Source organism: Panicum virgatum, chromosome 8K (assembly GCF_016808335.1).
Source record: "Panicum virgatum strain AP13 chromosome 8K, P.virgatum_v5, whole genome shotgun sequence".
Lineage (NCBI taxonomy): Eukaryota > Viridiplantae > Streptophyta > Magnoliopsida > Poales > Poaceae > Panicum > Panicum virgatum.
In genome coordinates, this window is record NC_053143.1 from 37,732,515 (window position 1) to 37,748,377 (window position 15,863).

General features: G+C 49.7%; 1 protein-coding gene across 1 annotated transcript; it reads left to right on the top strand.

The window, feature by feature from the left end:
- The first annotated feature begins 383 nt into the window (after positions 1-383).
- On the top strand, positions 384-854 carry LOC120645684 (serpin-Z2B-like). The gene has a single exon (XM_039922444.1). It carries the CDS (start codon positions 384-386, stop codon positions 852-854), a length of 471 nt encoding a protein of 156 aa, XP_039778378.1.
- The last annotated feature ends 15,009 nt before the right edge of the window (positions 855-15,863 follow it).

The following is a 15,863-nucleotide window of genomic DNA, read 5'->3' on the forward strand; positions in this document are numbered from 1 at the left end:
GATTAACCCTAGAGAGAGAGGGGAGGAACAAAATGAACCGGCGCTTGGAATAAAATTTCTCCACCACTCTATCACCAGCCTTCTGGAAATGTGGGACCGCCCGATCAGCTGCACATGGATGCAGCGCGGACGAAGGGTGGAGCGGCCATGCGAATAGACAAATATACGGCCGGTTGTAATAGAGTCTTTACCATAAAAAAATACCGACGTGCGCTGCATGAGCAGAAGCGGTGATATGATCTTAACCAATCGGACGGGACGGATTGATTAGGAGAGCAAATCTGGCATATATATACTCCGTCCTACAAATATTGTAGGTTAACCGCGTGCGCCGCCTGGTTAATTTGCTCCCATCCATTAACTTGCTATACTTCACGTACGGGATGGACGGCAGCATGGAAGAGGCGGCGGCGAGGCCAAGCAAGAAGGCGCCCGGGACGGCCGCGTCTGGCCTGACAGCGTTCGGGCTCCGCCTGGCGAAGCACCTCGCTGACGATGGTGAGGTCGCCGGCGGCGATGATGGTGGCGGCCAAAACATCGTCTTCTCGCCGCTGTCCATCTATGCCGCGCTAGCCCTGCTGTCGGCCGGGGCACGTGGTACCACCCTGAACGAGGTGCTGACCACGCTTGGCGTGGCGTCACGCGACGAGATCGCGGAGTTCGTCAGTGCCGTGGAGCGCGCCCTCGCTGACCGCTCCGAGTCCGGTGCGCCCCTTGTGGCATTCGCGTGCGCACTCTGGCACGAAAAGACGATGGCCCTGAAGCCGGCTTACCGTACAGCAGCTGTAATGAAATCCTACAAGGCTTATAGCGCAGCCGCTGTTGAATCCTACAAGGCTGACACGTGCCGCTGATTTTACTGTTACAAAACAGCTCTATACTTGCGTTAAGCACTAATTTATACAGGCGGTTTCAGTTATCGTGTGCCAGTGAAAATAAAATGGCTGGCCCGACTTAAGGAACCGCAAGTGAAAACATCTTTGTACCGGCGGTTTTCTTAAGCGAACCGCCAGTGTAAATCGATTTACACTGATAGTTTTTTAAGCCAACCGCCAATGATGGTTCTGGTATAAATATCCCTTCTTTCTCCCAAGCAGAGCTGTTTCTCCCGGCCACCTTCTATTGGAGGCTATTTTGGAGGCTTAGATTTCACAAAATACAAGTGTAGAGGTTTTGCTCTAATTTATTTTTTAAAAGGAGGTAGCTAAGAAAGGTTAGTGTATGTCTCTCTTGCCTTTTTTTTTATTCTTGCTCAATTTTAGCCACTTTTTGGATCTAGGGTTTCACCATGTGTTAGAGAGAAGAGTAGCTAGGTTATTGTCTCTATTTCCTCAAATGAGGTTGCTTAAGATGGTTAGATAATGTATCTCCTCTCTCCCTTTTCATGTTTACTTCTCAATTTAGTTTATCCAAAATTTAGTTTATCCAAGATATATTTAGTTGTTTCTATGGTGTGTTCTTATGTATTTATGTAGAGAGAGAAATATAGATTTTTTTAGTTTTTTTAAATTATGCTACTTAGGTTTTTTTCTTTAATCTCTCAATTTATTTCTCAATTTGTTTTAATTATCCACTATGTATTTATGTTTCATGAATGGTGTGTTTGTATGGAGAGAGAAAGATAGGTTTCCTAATTAAGATTTTTTGTTTAGTAATTGTAAAATTTGAAAGAAGTTTTTTTATTCACCACTATGTTGTTGACTGAGGTTACCTAATAGGGTTAATTTCATTCTTCTAACTTTTTTACAGGTAATGATGGAGAGGTCATTCTGGATATATAACTTATCAAGACTAGATCTATCATACATACCCGAGGTCCATAGGTTTATTGATGCCGCTAAGAACCATGCTGGGAGAACAAAGGCAAAGCATATATATTGTCCATGCATGGACTGGAAAAATGTGGTTGTATTTGATGACACAGAACTAATCATTTCTCATCCGGTCTATCGAGGATTTATGAAGGATTACATGATTTAGACAAAGCATGAAGAGGGTAGCTCTGTGCCTTATACAACTGGAAACCCTGCGAACATCGACGACCATGGTCCAGGTATGCTTGTTGACGGATTTCAGTTCGTACACAAGACACAACCTCTTCCCCAGAGCGAACATGTAGTGCCAAATGTTACTGATCATGGTTTCACTGGAGAAAATGAGAGCGTCAGAACTCATGTTCTGCCAAATGTTACGGATGGAGAAGATGCAAAATTCTTAGAGGCAATATTGCGTCGTCATACGGATCCATCAATGTTTTTTCATGAGAGGTATGGAGGCCCTGATGAAGGCAGCAGAAGAGCCTTTGTACGATGAGTCTGAGGGTTGTACCAAAGAGTTCACAACGCTGCGGTCTGTGCTAAAGTTGTGGGTGTTAAAGGCTAGATATCGTCTGTCTGATGCTGGCTTCTATGCGTTCTTGAGTATTATCGCAGACATGCTTCCGAAGGAGAACAAAGTGCCTGCTAACACGTACTATGCAAAGAAGCTAATCAGTTCGCTCACTATAGGTGTGGAGAAGATCCACGCGTGTAGAAAACTAGAAATCACTATATCCTATATTGAGGTAATAATTATAAAGACTTGTAGAGCTGTCCAAAGTGTGGTGCTAGTAGGTACAAGACAAATAAAGACTATCGAGAGTAAGAGTGTGTTGCCTCCGTGTCTAAAGGGAAGAAGCAAAAGAAAACCCAACAGAAGACCCAACAAAGTTCAAAACTCACGAGCAAAGAAAAAGAAGTAGACTATTATGCGCACAAAAAGATTTCTGCTTTGGTGATGTGGTACCTTCCCATCGTCGATCGATTGAGGTGTTTGTTCGCTAACCCTGAGGATGCCAAACTTATGAGCTGGCATGCTTCTGATGAGCACAAAAATGATGGAAAGCTTCGATATCCAGCCGATGGCAAGCAGTGGCAACATTTCAATGACAACCACCGAGACTTTGCCGACGAACCAAGAAATATTAGGTTACCATTGAGTACTGACGGAATGAATCGATTTGCTAAGAGTAGCAACAATCACAGCACATGGCCAGTGATCCTCACCATCTACAACCTTCCTCCATGGTTGATGCAGAAGCGAAAGTACTTTTTGCTAACCATCCTTATTTCTGGACCTACACAACCTGGAGTTGACATGGATGTATTTTTGGAGCCCTTAATGGAGGACATGAAAATATTGTGGGAAACGGGTGTTCAAATGTTGGATGAGTACCGCAAAGATTCATTCACGCTGAGAGCAATTATTTTTGGTATGATCAAAGATTACCTTGCCTTTTCACATTATCAGGGCAGTTCAAGGGAAAGGTTGGTTGCGTAGTATGCATTGATGAAACCGCTTACGTGGCCCTTGATGCATCTAAGAAGATAGTGTACATGAAGCACAGATGCTTCTTATCGAAAGGACATAGGTACCGCCTGCGAAAGATGGATAAGTACTTCGACAATAATGATGAACTACATTCTACTGCTCCATCAGGTAACAGTAAAGGTCAAAGAGTTTTCGAAATAGTCAGCAAAATTAAATTTGTTTTCAGGAAGAAGATAAAAGACGGAAAACCAAGAAAGGATGTCAAACCAACTCCGAGGGCTACATTCAAGAAGAATTCTATTTTCTTCGAGTATTTCCATACTGGAAGAGTTAGACGTACAGCACGCGATCGATGTGTCGGACTCTTTCTGAGATCCACTGTGATTACCGTATCAGTCCCTGGATCAGTAGCTGATACGCACAGATACAGAAATGATATAGAAACCGGGCATTGCACAACACAAAGCACAGAGTCTTAACAACCTTTAAAAGGTTCTTACATAACGGCTCACAGGCCGCAAACTTTTATACACAGCGGAAACATAGCACAGCTACCCAAATCCACAGGCCACGGTTTGGGTGTAGATGAAAACCCTAGCTACCCGTCCTCAATTACGTTGTAGACGTCTTCTGCTTCTTTACTCCATCAGGTAACAGTAAAGGTCAAAGAGTTTTCGAATAGTCAGCAAAATTAAATTTGTTTTCAGGAAGAAGATAAAAGACGGAAAACCAAGAAAGGATGTCAAACCAACTCCGAGGGCTACATTCAAGAAGAATTCTATTTTCTTCGAGTATTTTCCATACTGGAAAGAGTTAGACGTACAGCACGCGATCGATGGTGTCGGACTCTGTTTCTGAGATCCACTGTGATTACCGTATCAGTCCCTGGATCAGTAGCTGATACGCACAGATACAGAAATGATATAGAAACCGGGCATTGCATACAACACAAAGCACAGAGTCTTACACATAACCTTTAAAAGGTTCTTACATAACGGCTCACAGGCCGCAAACTTTTATACACAGCGGAAACATAGCACAGCTACCCAAATCCACAGGCACGGTTTGGGTGTAGATGAAACCCTAGCTACACGTCCTCAATTACGTTGTAGACGTCTTCTGCTTCTTCTACTGAAAAACCACAATGATGAAGGGGGTGAGTACATAAAGTACTCAGCAAGTCCCATCTTTACAAAGTTTGTTTAGATGCATAGGGTAAGGCAAGGAAAGGCTTTGGTTCATTTTTGCGGAAATGCTGAGTTTCAATACAAAGGTGTGATCTGTTATGTTTCTCTTTGAAAAGAGTGGAGAGACCAGAGGAGTTTATCGAGTAGTGATGGTTTGTCCCTGGGGGAGATACTTCAATCCCGCCAGTTCCCGTGCTTAGAGGTCTAAGCACACTTGTAATCAATTGTTTTTCCACACAGCACCACCCAGTGACTGGGTCACCAAATCTGAGGCACCTTTTCCAAAACACACACGCCAAAGAACTCACACCAAAACCTAATCACTGTGACTTCACCATAGCATGCCTGAGACCGCAGGCACGGCTATCCGGATAGATTGTACCTCTGCAGAGTTTGTACACTTTACCCACACGATGTACTTGAGTTGCGTCAAGCACAACTTGATCTCGTACACATAGCACTTATAGCCAGCAACCACCACGGAACAACCAGGGGCCCAAATAGCACACAACTAGTTGAGGATATTGGGCTCACGACACGGTACGCCACACAGTTCCCGTGCCGAGGCCACGATTTTATGACATGGTACGCCACACAGTTCCCGTGTCGGGGCCAGACTCTGGTACGCCACACAGTTCCCGAGTCCGCTCCTGGTGTCCGTTGCACCCTGCCTCCAGGTAAATTGCGGCTCTAAGCCTATGGATATGTGACCAAGTCCGTCCTAGGTCGGACGTGTGGTTGCACTTAAATATGCTAGGTGATAACCACAACGACAATCCTTATATGCTGGGGCAGACTCTCCTTAGCAAGCTTTAAGTGGATGCATTATGGTATAAGAAATAGTCAACGGACAAGGCTAGGGTTTCCTATGCTTAGCATCAACAAAGTATAGCATCTGCCAAGTCACCTGACGCGGGGCATTCCGGCATCCCGGACTCCCGGTCAACTCACACCTCCGAGACTCACCCAAGTCCCTGATAACCAAGTCGGTGCGAGAACTCCCTCTCCTCGCACCTCAACTGCTATCCAAGCAGGAAAGTAGGCTAGAGGGAGGTAGAAAAGTATCAAGTCCCACTAACTAATGGAAGTAACAGAAGAGTAGGAATGTACATGTCCGAGTACGCAGTTATACATATAGTTTTCACCCTGCAGGGGTTGTACACCTGTACCCACTCGAATCGCTACCAGCTGGAGGCCAGCCGGCTGACATCGAGACACCGGTCTACTGAGAACAAGAACTAGCAGCCATGGCACCATCCTGCTTTCCCGGGTTTGGGCGCGTTCTCTCGCAAGAGGTCACCCCGAGACTGTGAAGCCATCTAGAATAGGATTCCCATGAATCCCGCGAATCGAGGAACGTCAGGTCCACACCTGCTCCCCCTGCACCGATACTACATCCGCCTACAGGCTTGGCACCACGCTTACTAGCCTCGGACTGGATCCACCCCCATAGTGGATAAGTGGTGTGCACGCTCACAAAGTCCCACTAATCATAGTTACACCAACCAGTTCCTTATATGCCGGGGCGAGCATCTCCGTCCTCATGCGTATCCGCCACAGCAGTCCGCGACTGGCACCCATTACAGGTAAGGCCCCCGAAACACCTCCAGAGTCTAATCGTGTCCAACGACACAAACATGCACCCGCAACAGGTGCTCGCAGGGTGTGCCCAACACACACCCCTAGCAAAGTCAACTTGCTCGCCCCCTGCTAAAAGCCCTAATCACCAACTCCTAATATGGTGGATCTCCACTCACGCCAAGACTATCATATCACGAGGAAATCCCACACATACACATGCAAGCATATCAACCATTCAAACATGGTTTATATTAGGAGTTCAAGGAATAAGGGCACACAATTGGCTATGCAGGTTCATCTCATAACAATAATAAAGCGATAGCAGTTCTAGCATGCAATGCCTAATATGTAATCAAATCATAGGTGGGCGTGAACCTGAGACTTCTCGTAGTCGTCCTAGGTCTTCGGAGTCATCTCGTAGTCCGGTACATTCTTCTGGGTCCTCTGGGCATCCAGGGCGTCGATCAGCTCCTCCTCGCTAAGGGCCTATTTGCAATTACAAATTACTAAGGGGGCCAAAGTGCAAAAGTGCACAAAAGTATCCAAATAAGATCTAAATCACACCAAAACCTACTCTAATGGGTAAATCATGATTTTAGAAAAATTATGAAACTGGTTTCATAATTTTTGAAGCTCCGGTTAATTTATTATAAATTTTTGAAGCCTAAATCTATTTCTGAAATTATTAACTGGTTTTCGGAAAAATAAAAACACACAGTCAACGGTCAACATCCAGGTCAGTGGGTCCACGAGTCAGTGGGTCCCACCGGTCAGTCTCACAGGAGACATTGACATGTGGGGCCCGCGTGCCATGCCGGGTTAAAAGAAAAAGAACAAGAACAGGGCTATAAGTGTTAACGGGCTCAAAGGGGGCAGCTGGGCCGGCTCGGCTTGGTTAGCAGGCTAGCTTGGTCGATGGCGGCTCAGACTTGTTGGACCGGCTCGGGTAACTGGGCTCGGCTCGGTTAACGACTCAAGGGAACGAGCCACGGCTTGTCGGCCCAACAAGCTTGGCTCGGCTTCAAGGATCGGCTCAGCTCCGTTCTTGGGCCCTAGGGCAGGCGGCGGCCCAACTTCTCTTTCTCCTCTTCCTTATTTCTTTCTCCTTTTCCCTTCCGCTGACATCTGGGGTCCTTGTGACAACGCTTCTCCTCCTCTTTGATGGGGCTGCCCCACTTGTCGGCGACGAGGCGACAGCGGCTCCATGTGACGGCGGCGCGAAGAGGGCGAAGCGGCGGCGGAAAAGAGGCGGCAGCGAGGCAAGGCCGAGATCTAGTGAGGACAGGGCGAAGGCGGGGCAAGGTGGGGTCACAGATGGAGGCGAGATCAAGGTAAGGCGGCCAACGGGCGAGGGCAAAGCAGAGCAGGTCTCTAGGCGGCGCGGCGTGTGTGTGCGGCCACGACAAGGCGGGCTGGTGCGGTGCGTGCGCGGCCGGGACTTGCCTGGCGTGGGCGCGGTTGTGTGCGGGCCTCCGGTTCGCAGGTGCATGCGCGGACACGGTCTCGCGTGCGAGGCACTGGCAGCCCAGGCTCGTGATGGGGCTTGGCATGACGCGCCAAAGGGCGGCGATGTGGCTAGGCGTGCACGCTTGCGGGTGCTCGAAAAGCTGAGTCCGCGGAGTGGCCGCTGCGCGGCGTTCCGGCGAGGCCGAAGTGCGACGGCGACGAGGCCAAGGGCGGCTGGGAAGCACAGGGTTGTGCGCGGGCGCGCTGGACAAGGCGTGCACGCGGGCTCTCGGCGTTTCGAGGCCGCGCACGGCCGCACCGTGTGCGAGGCACCGTCATCCCGGGCACGCACAGCGACGCGGTAGCGACAGGATTGGGCGGTGCCGCGTCGGCGGTGGGTCCCTGCAGCAGATCAAAGGGACGGGGGTCCTAGGGTCCACTACGGAGGCTCATCGGCGCTCATGGCTGCCGAACAGCAAGGAGGCGGCGCGCGGGGTCGTTGGCGCTGACCGGTGGCTCGAAGTCATTGGGGCTCGACATGGTGGCGAGGCGAGGCCGTGGTGTGCTTGTGTTGTGCCGTGCCGAGCTACTGTGTCGATGTCGGCATACGGGGCACAGGCATGACGAAGCTCTTGTGGGCGGCGACGTCCTTCTCTCCTCGCGGCGTCAAGCTCCTAGCGGAGCTCCTTCTCGGCTCCTCCTCTTGGCACGGCGACGGCGATGTCCTCCTCCTTCCTCCCTCCTCCTCTTGGCTCCTTCTCCTCCTCCACTCTCTCTTCCCCTGCTCCCTCCTCTGATTGTTGGTGGATGTGGCGCCGGAAGGGGAAAAGCACCCCAGGGGTGTCTAGGGTTTCACAGCGCTCGATTGGGGGGTTTTATAGAGGGGCTCTAGGGTTGCGCGGGCTTGGGCGAGGCCGGACGGCCGGTGATTTTCGGCGTCCGCGCCGGGACACGTGGCGCACATCCGGCCGCGTGGCGCTGGTGCTAGGGTTCGGCGCGGGCACGCGGGCGGTCTAGGGTGTGCGGTCGAGCGGTTTCCCTCTCTTGGCACGGAGCGGGGACTGGCGGCTGCGGCTGCTGGCGTCAGCAGAGCAAGCGGTGCAGGCGGCGACCGGCAAAAGCAGAGGAGGCGTGGCGGGTGGTTGAGGGAAAGGAGAAAGGCGCACAGTGCTGGGGCTGACGGGCAGGCCCCAGCTGTCAGCTGCAGCAGGCGGCGAGGGGAGCGGGTGGAGCTGGGCTGGCGCGTGCGAGCTGGGCCGGGCGAGGCTGGCGGGGCAGGACGGGCGAGCGGGTTGGGTCGCGTGCGAGTCAGGCTAAAACAGGCCGGTCATGCGAGCCGTGCGGGCCGTCTGTGCTAGCAGGCCGGTGCGGGCGCGCGTGAGAGGCTGGTGCGGGCTGGTTTGGTGAAACCGGGCCAGGCTAGGTTGGTCAGGTTAGGAGGTTTGGGACCAGCCAGAGTAAGGGGTTTGTTAGCTTTTGTATTTTATTTGAATGGCCCTTTCAAATAAAATACCACACAATTCAAACAAAAGGAATCCAAATCAAATGGAAGCAAGGTAGATTCAAATAAACTCCAACTCCAAATGAATCACACTAGCAATTAATTATCCTTAATTCAAAACAAATTTTAAATTTACTAAGAATTTAGAAGGGATGTATTCTTACTTAAATACATTTATCTACAACATTGCCACAAAAAATTTGAAATTCACATTTTTGGAGAATATAACATTCCCTAAAAATACGGGATGTTACACCAGCAACCACCACGGAACAACCTGGGGCCCAAATAGCACACAACTAGTTGAGGATATTGGGCTCACGACACGGTACGCCACACAGTTCCCGTGGCGAGGCCACAATTTTATGACATGGTACGCCACACTGTTCCCGGGTCCGCTCCTGGTGTCCGTTGCACCCTGCCTCCAGGTGAATTGTGGCTCTAAGCCTATGGGTATGTGACCAAGTCCGTCCTAGGTCGGACGTGTGGTTGCACTTAAATATGCTAGGTGATAACCACAACGACAATCCTTATATGCTGGGGCAGACTCTCCTTAGCGTATGCACAAAAGTAGGTGCATAGCCATGTCTACCCCGGCTCAAAACAGTTTTTAACTCATTCACCCGGAGTAACTCGTTTCACAAAGCACACAGAAAGTTTTTGCATTTGCAAAGCTTCTAGCCTAAGCATTTTGTAATGCAAGAATCATCATTTTATTTAAATGATGATTTTATCCTAGGGTTATCAAGGGAACAGGTGTTCAAAGTTCAAGGATAGGCTTAATATCAAATTGGGTATTAACTATCCAAGAGGAAAAACATTTATTTTATTTTTCAAAACATCACCCCTTGCATTTTATGAAAAGTCCGATTTAATTGTTGGTCAGATTATATTTTTGAAAAAACTGGGTTCCACATGATCAAGGAGAGGGCGATAGGACTTGCCTTCAAGCTCGTCGATGGGTTCTTCCTCGTAGTCCGGATCTTCGGGGTCGTCGTCGTACGCGTCGTCGTTTAAACCTAGCGTACGAACGTCGAGTACGTTACTAACGACAAACACGATTACAAGCAATCAAACAAACAATACATGAAAATAATATTTAAATTGGGCAATTTTGGTATGGGTGTCTAGGTCTTGAATTTAGAAAATTTTAGGAACAAGAATCATCGAATTTGGATGAGAAATGAAAAAGTTATGGCTTGTGGAAGTTTGAAATGCTAGAAAAGGTGGTCCAGGGGCATATCTGTGAAAAACTGATCTTTGGAGGGGTTTATCTGCAAAAACTAGGGGCTTAAATGTAACTAAACTAAAATTCCAGGGGGTTATATAAGGTTTTCACGCTTAGGGACGGTGGGTTCTATTATTCAAAACTTTGGGGTTTAAAACGTAAAAATAGGGGCTGTTTTGTAATTACTTTTGAACTAGGCTGGACAGCGGGTTGATTTCAACTAAACCCAGGGGCTATTTTACAAAAATACCGGGCGAACCGGTATCTTGCGATTTGATCCGCTGGATCTTGATTGGGCGGCTCTGGTTTGAAGGGCTCGGGATCTAATCTCGGGCGTTGGCTCTGGATCGGACGGCCAGGGCGCGTTGGGCGCGCGGGGGCGGCGGCGCTGAGCGCCGGCGACCTTCTCCGCGGCGGCGCATGGCGAGGGCTCGCCGGAGTTCACCGAAATCGATGCTTCGGGGGTCAAATCGACCAGGGGTTTGGCCGAGGATGATCTACGTGGCATGGGTAATCCACCTGGGCCCTAAGCGGGGCTCGGGGATGCCTGGAACGGCGTGCGCGGCGGCGGAGGCGGCTCTGCGCAGCGTGGCTCACCGGCGAGTGCGCGTTTGGGCTGTGCTGGGCTCAGGTTTGGGCGTTGGAAGTTCTGCACTTGTGCGCAAAGCCAATGCACGCCTAGGCGGGGCTCGGGCTGCTCTGCAGTGGCCGCGCCACGGCGGGGTTGCCGTGTGAGCGGCGGCGTTGTGCTGTCGTGCGGCGTTCTGAGCATTGGGGTGGCCTATGGGCTACGTGATCTAGCGCAGGAGGTGGTTGGGGTCACAACATTGCTCACCGGTGCCTTAATTTGAGCGGGGCGGCGTCTGCGGCGGCCAATCACGCGGCGGGGTGGAGATGGCCGGGGTTGAGGTCGATGGCAGGTGCAGGCATTTGGGCTCGGGTTGAGGCTGAGCAGGGGCTTGGGTGTTTGCAAAACCGAGCATAGGGGCACCAGAGCTCCTTTTATAGGCGGCCAAGGTCGGTGCGGGGAGGGGCGAAGCTCGGGAAGCTTCTCCCGGAGTTAATTGCGGCGGTGCAGTGGCCGGGCGTGTGCGGAGGGAAAGAGGAGCGCGGCGCTGCCAGGTAGGGGCCGGGTGAGGGAGCGGGGAGCTGGGCAGGGGGCGAGCCTTGCGAGCGCTGGCCACGTGGCGCGGGCGAGCGTAGGGGCCGGCGTCAGGGAAGACGATTGCGGCAGCGGCGGTGGCGCTCGAGGGCGAGGCGCAAATGCGCGAGTGGTGGCGGACCGGGTGAGCGGCGGAGGCATCCGCGCGCATGGGCTGGGCGCGGGCCGGGGGCGCGGGGCCGGAGTGCGGCGGCCCAAGGGAGAGGGTGAGAAGGCCGGGCGGGCTGGGCCGAGCGGAAGAAAAGAAAAGGGGCGGCCCGTTTTGGGTTTAAAGCTTCAAATAATTTTCAAATGAGTTTGGATTTGAATTTGAGGTGAATTGAAAAAGTTCTAAAGCACAAAAGGTCTAAAACACCTCAATAAAAACCAAACAACTCAAAGATACACTCAAAGGTTTTGAAATTTTTTGAAAAGATTTAAATCCAACCTTTCCGGTTTAAATCGGGTTTTGTTAAATTTTGAAAATTCGAAAATTTTTGCTTTATGTTTTAAAAAGGTTATTAAAAATAGGGTGTTACAGATGGTATGCACGTTCAGAAGAACGTGTTTGAAAGCCTAATGGGCACCTTGCTTGACATAAAGAACAAAACAAAAGGACTCAGTTCACACATGGACTTAGTATATTTAGGAATAAAAAAAGAACATCACCCTGTTCTTTAAGAAAATGGGAAGTACCATCTCCCGGCAACAAGCTACAACCTCAACATAGATAAGAAACATGTGATGTGTGTGTGGTTCAAGAATTTGAAAGTCCCATCTGGATTCTGCTCTAGCATACGGAGTATTGTGTCAATGAAAGACCTTATACTCACCAACTACAACTCACATGATTGTCATGTCATACCGACTATTTTCCTCCCTATTGCCATCAGGGCTATAAATCCTGTGTTCTTAAAGATGACAATCACATGGTTGTGCTACATTTTCAACAAGATCTCACAAAAGGTAATTGACCACGATGAGTTGGCATCTCTTCAGGAATTCGCAGTGGAGATAGTGTTAGAGTTTGAGATGTGTACGTTTCCCCCCATCATTCTTCTATATGATGGTGCACCTTGTGGTGCACTTGGTGCCATAGATAGAGGCATTGGGTCCCTTGTACTTGCATGAAATATGGACATATGAGCATTTCATTTCAATACTAAATGGCTATGTATCAACTCGTGCTCGTCCTGAGGCGTCCATAGTAGAGGGGTACTGTATTCAAGAGGCCATTGAGTCCGTAGGTCCATTCTGCAACAGTGTCCTAAAAGACCAGGTTGCAATAGGTTTGCCTCCGTCACGACACGAGGGTAGGCTGTATGGAAGTGGGAGGATGGGACGGAAATCATTCATCCCACTAGATTACAATACAGTCCTAGAGGCACATCACAACATCCTACATCAGCTCTTGATAATGGAGCCTTTGATCCAGCAACAAATGAATGAGCTTCGCGAACAAAATCATGGGCATACGGACGATTGGGTAATGAAGGAACACAAGCATCGGTTCAACACATGGCTAAGGGTGTAGGACATTCCACATGGGGAGACAATAGAGTAACAAAACATCAAGATATTGGCATCTGGACCATCGAGCCAGGTAACGACATGGCAAACCTATGACATTAGTGGCTTCACATTTTGTACCAAGTCCAAGGACAAAAAGAGCATGGCACAAAATAGTGGTGTTCGATGCAAGGCCATAGACGATGAAACTGGTGAGATTAGTACATACTTTGACTTCATTGAGGACATATGGGAACTAGACTATGGTACATTTTAGATCCCCATGTTTTGATGTCAATGGATTGAATACAAACATGTCACAGTGGGAAGGTATGTACAAGAAACGCGATCGATACAAGGAAGTAATGGCGGATTATTTTAAGGAGGAGGCTAAGAAAGACTTTAGAGACATGATGTCTCAAATGCTATCCAATCCTCCTCCTGAATTGATGCAGCAATTAGCGAGTGCGATGTCTGTTCAATAGATGACCACTCAAGCTCCCTAGATGCAGCTAGTTCCAACAACACAACCGTTGGTCACACAGTGTCCAACCGTTCCAAGCAGTGTCACGTCTATGGCAAACAAGGTTGGCTATCCAGTTGATGACATCGATAGGCCTGCGCCTTGCTCCCTAGTCATAAGATATGGTATTAACAATATTCGTACAAGGGAAGTAGCCACAGTCTTTGCAATCCCAGGACGCCAGTACCATGGTCGCGACATTCGAGAACACTACTGCAGGGTAGAAGTGTCGACGGTCATCCAAGGATACGAGGACGACATGCTAGACATCCCCGGTGCCGAGAGGATTGAGAAACTTGGACAGGCTATCAAGAATTTCATCCTTTGACCTCGACGGGACATCCAGTTTAGTGAGCCACCACCATCCTCTCAAGCCCTGCCACTAACTCAGAAGTCATCACCTGCCGATCCTGTTGCTAACCAACCGTCATCACCTGCCGATCCTCTTCCTAACCCATAATCTTCACCTGCCCAGTCTCTTCCTAACCCACCATTGTCACCTAACCCACTATCTCCGCCATCAGCATCGCCGTTCAATTATCCACCTTCCCCACCACCCGAAGATCTTGAACAAACGAATGAGCCATCGTCGCCGAAAAAGAAAAAAATTGTGGTACCAAAATTGGTTTCCCCCTTCAAGTCAAAGAAGCAAAAAAGTGTTGGCATGACCAAATTTTTGTCAGGAATTGCACGGACCCACATGTCACGTATCGTTGACTTGGCTTTTTTTTTAGGCCAAACAGAGCTTCCATTAATCAATAACAGGAGTACAATCAGCGGCTGCTAACCCCGACAACCAATCCGGGATGTAGTCCAGCCAAAAGAAAGAGCGCTCGGTAGCCGACACCATACATGCACAGCAATGGGCTACCGAGTTGGCTTCTCTACGCACCCACACAACTCGAAAATCGACAAAACTCCTGCCTAGCTCTGTAATATCAGAACAAAGGCCCCCAATGGACGATCTTAACCCATCATCACCATTAAGCAGCGTTCTTAGGCCACAACAGTCTACCTCCAGGATGACTTTTGCATAGCCGTTTTCCGCCGCAAGCTCAAGCCCTTCCTTGGCCGCCATAGCCTCCGCTGTCAGAGCATCCGGCACATCATCAAACCACCTTGCCGCTGCTGCCTGCAAAAGCCCGGAGTGATCACGAATGACCACACCGCTGCTCCCTGAACACGCAGCAGCATCATAACCTGCATCAGTGTTCACCTTTACCCATCCCTCCTTCGGGCAAACCCACTTCTCCGGTCTCCTAGCCGACCTAGGGGCTTTGGGTACCTTCAGTGAGGCAAGTTCCTCCAGCATGGAGGAGATAAAGTGCGCCAACGCTCCTGGTTTCCACACTTTGCGCCCATGGCATCTTGCATTTCTGCCTGTCCATAGAGTCCATGCCCCACAAACCACCAGGGCAGCCAACTTAGGACTACAAACTGCCAGCTGAAGAACATCAGTTGCCCACGTGCTCGGGTGAAAATTTGGAATTGTCACCCTCTTGACCTTCTTGACTTCGGCCCAAAACCTTCTGGCAATCGGACATTGGAGAGCAACATGGAACAGAGATTCTTCAGGATCGCCACACATTTCACAGAAACTCTCCTTTGCAACATGTCTTCTTTTCAGCTCAGCCTTCGATGGCAGGGAATTATGCATCACCTGCCACCAAAAGACACGGACTTTCGGCGGCACATCCAGCTTCCAGACCATGCGCCAGTGCTGGTGCTCCCCGGAGTCCCCGGATTCACCCGTCGCTGCCATGGTCGAAGCCGCCTGCTCATCTTTCAGCAACCTGTAAGCTGAACGCACCGAGTAATGTCCATGTTTTTCAAGTGCCCAAGCCCGAACATCAGACTCCAGAGAAATACCGGGCTTGATCTTCAGAATTTCCACCGCCTCCAGCGCCATTACCGACTTGCGTACGCGCTGCTCATCCCAAACTCGCGTACCTGGAACGAAGAGGTCATGCACTCGTTCCGCATCAGCCAACGGCAAGCGAGCTAGAGGACGGAAAGGTCGTAGACCGGGGATCCAGTTGTCTCGCCACATATTTACATCCCCTGGCCCAATCCTCCAAATTAGACCTTTCTTTAACACATCTCTACCATGTAAACTTGATCTCCAAGCCTCCGAGCATCGCCTTCTTTTGGTAGCTGTGAGGAAGTCACCATTGGGAAAATATTTCCCTCGCAGTACCCTGGCACACAGCGAGCTCGGTCTCATCATCAATTGCCAACCATGCTTACTGAAAGTGATTGGGTGCTCTAACCTAAGAGGGGGAGGGGGTGAATTAGGCACTCTAAAAATTTAGACCTAGCTCCAACTAGTTTGCACAAAACACAAACTAAAACATACTATCTAGATGTGCAACTAGGTTGTTCTAGTGTGAAAACCCCTATCCCAAAAGAGTTTAGCAACCTATAGCCTTTCCTATCAA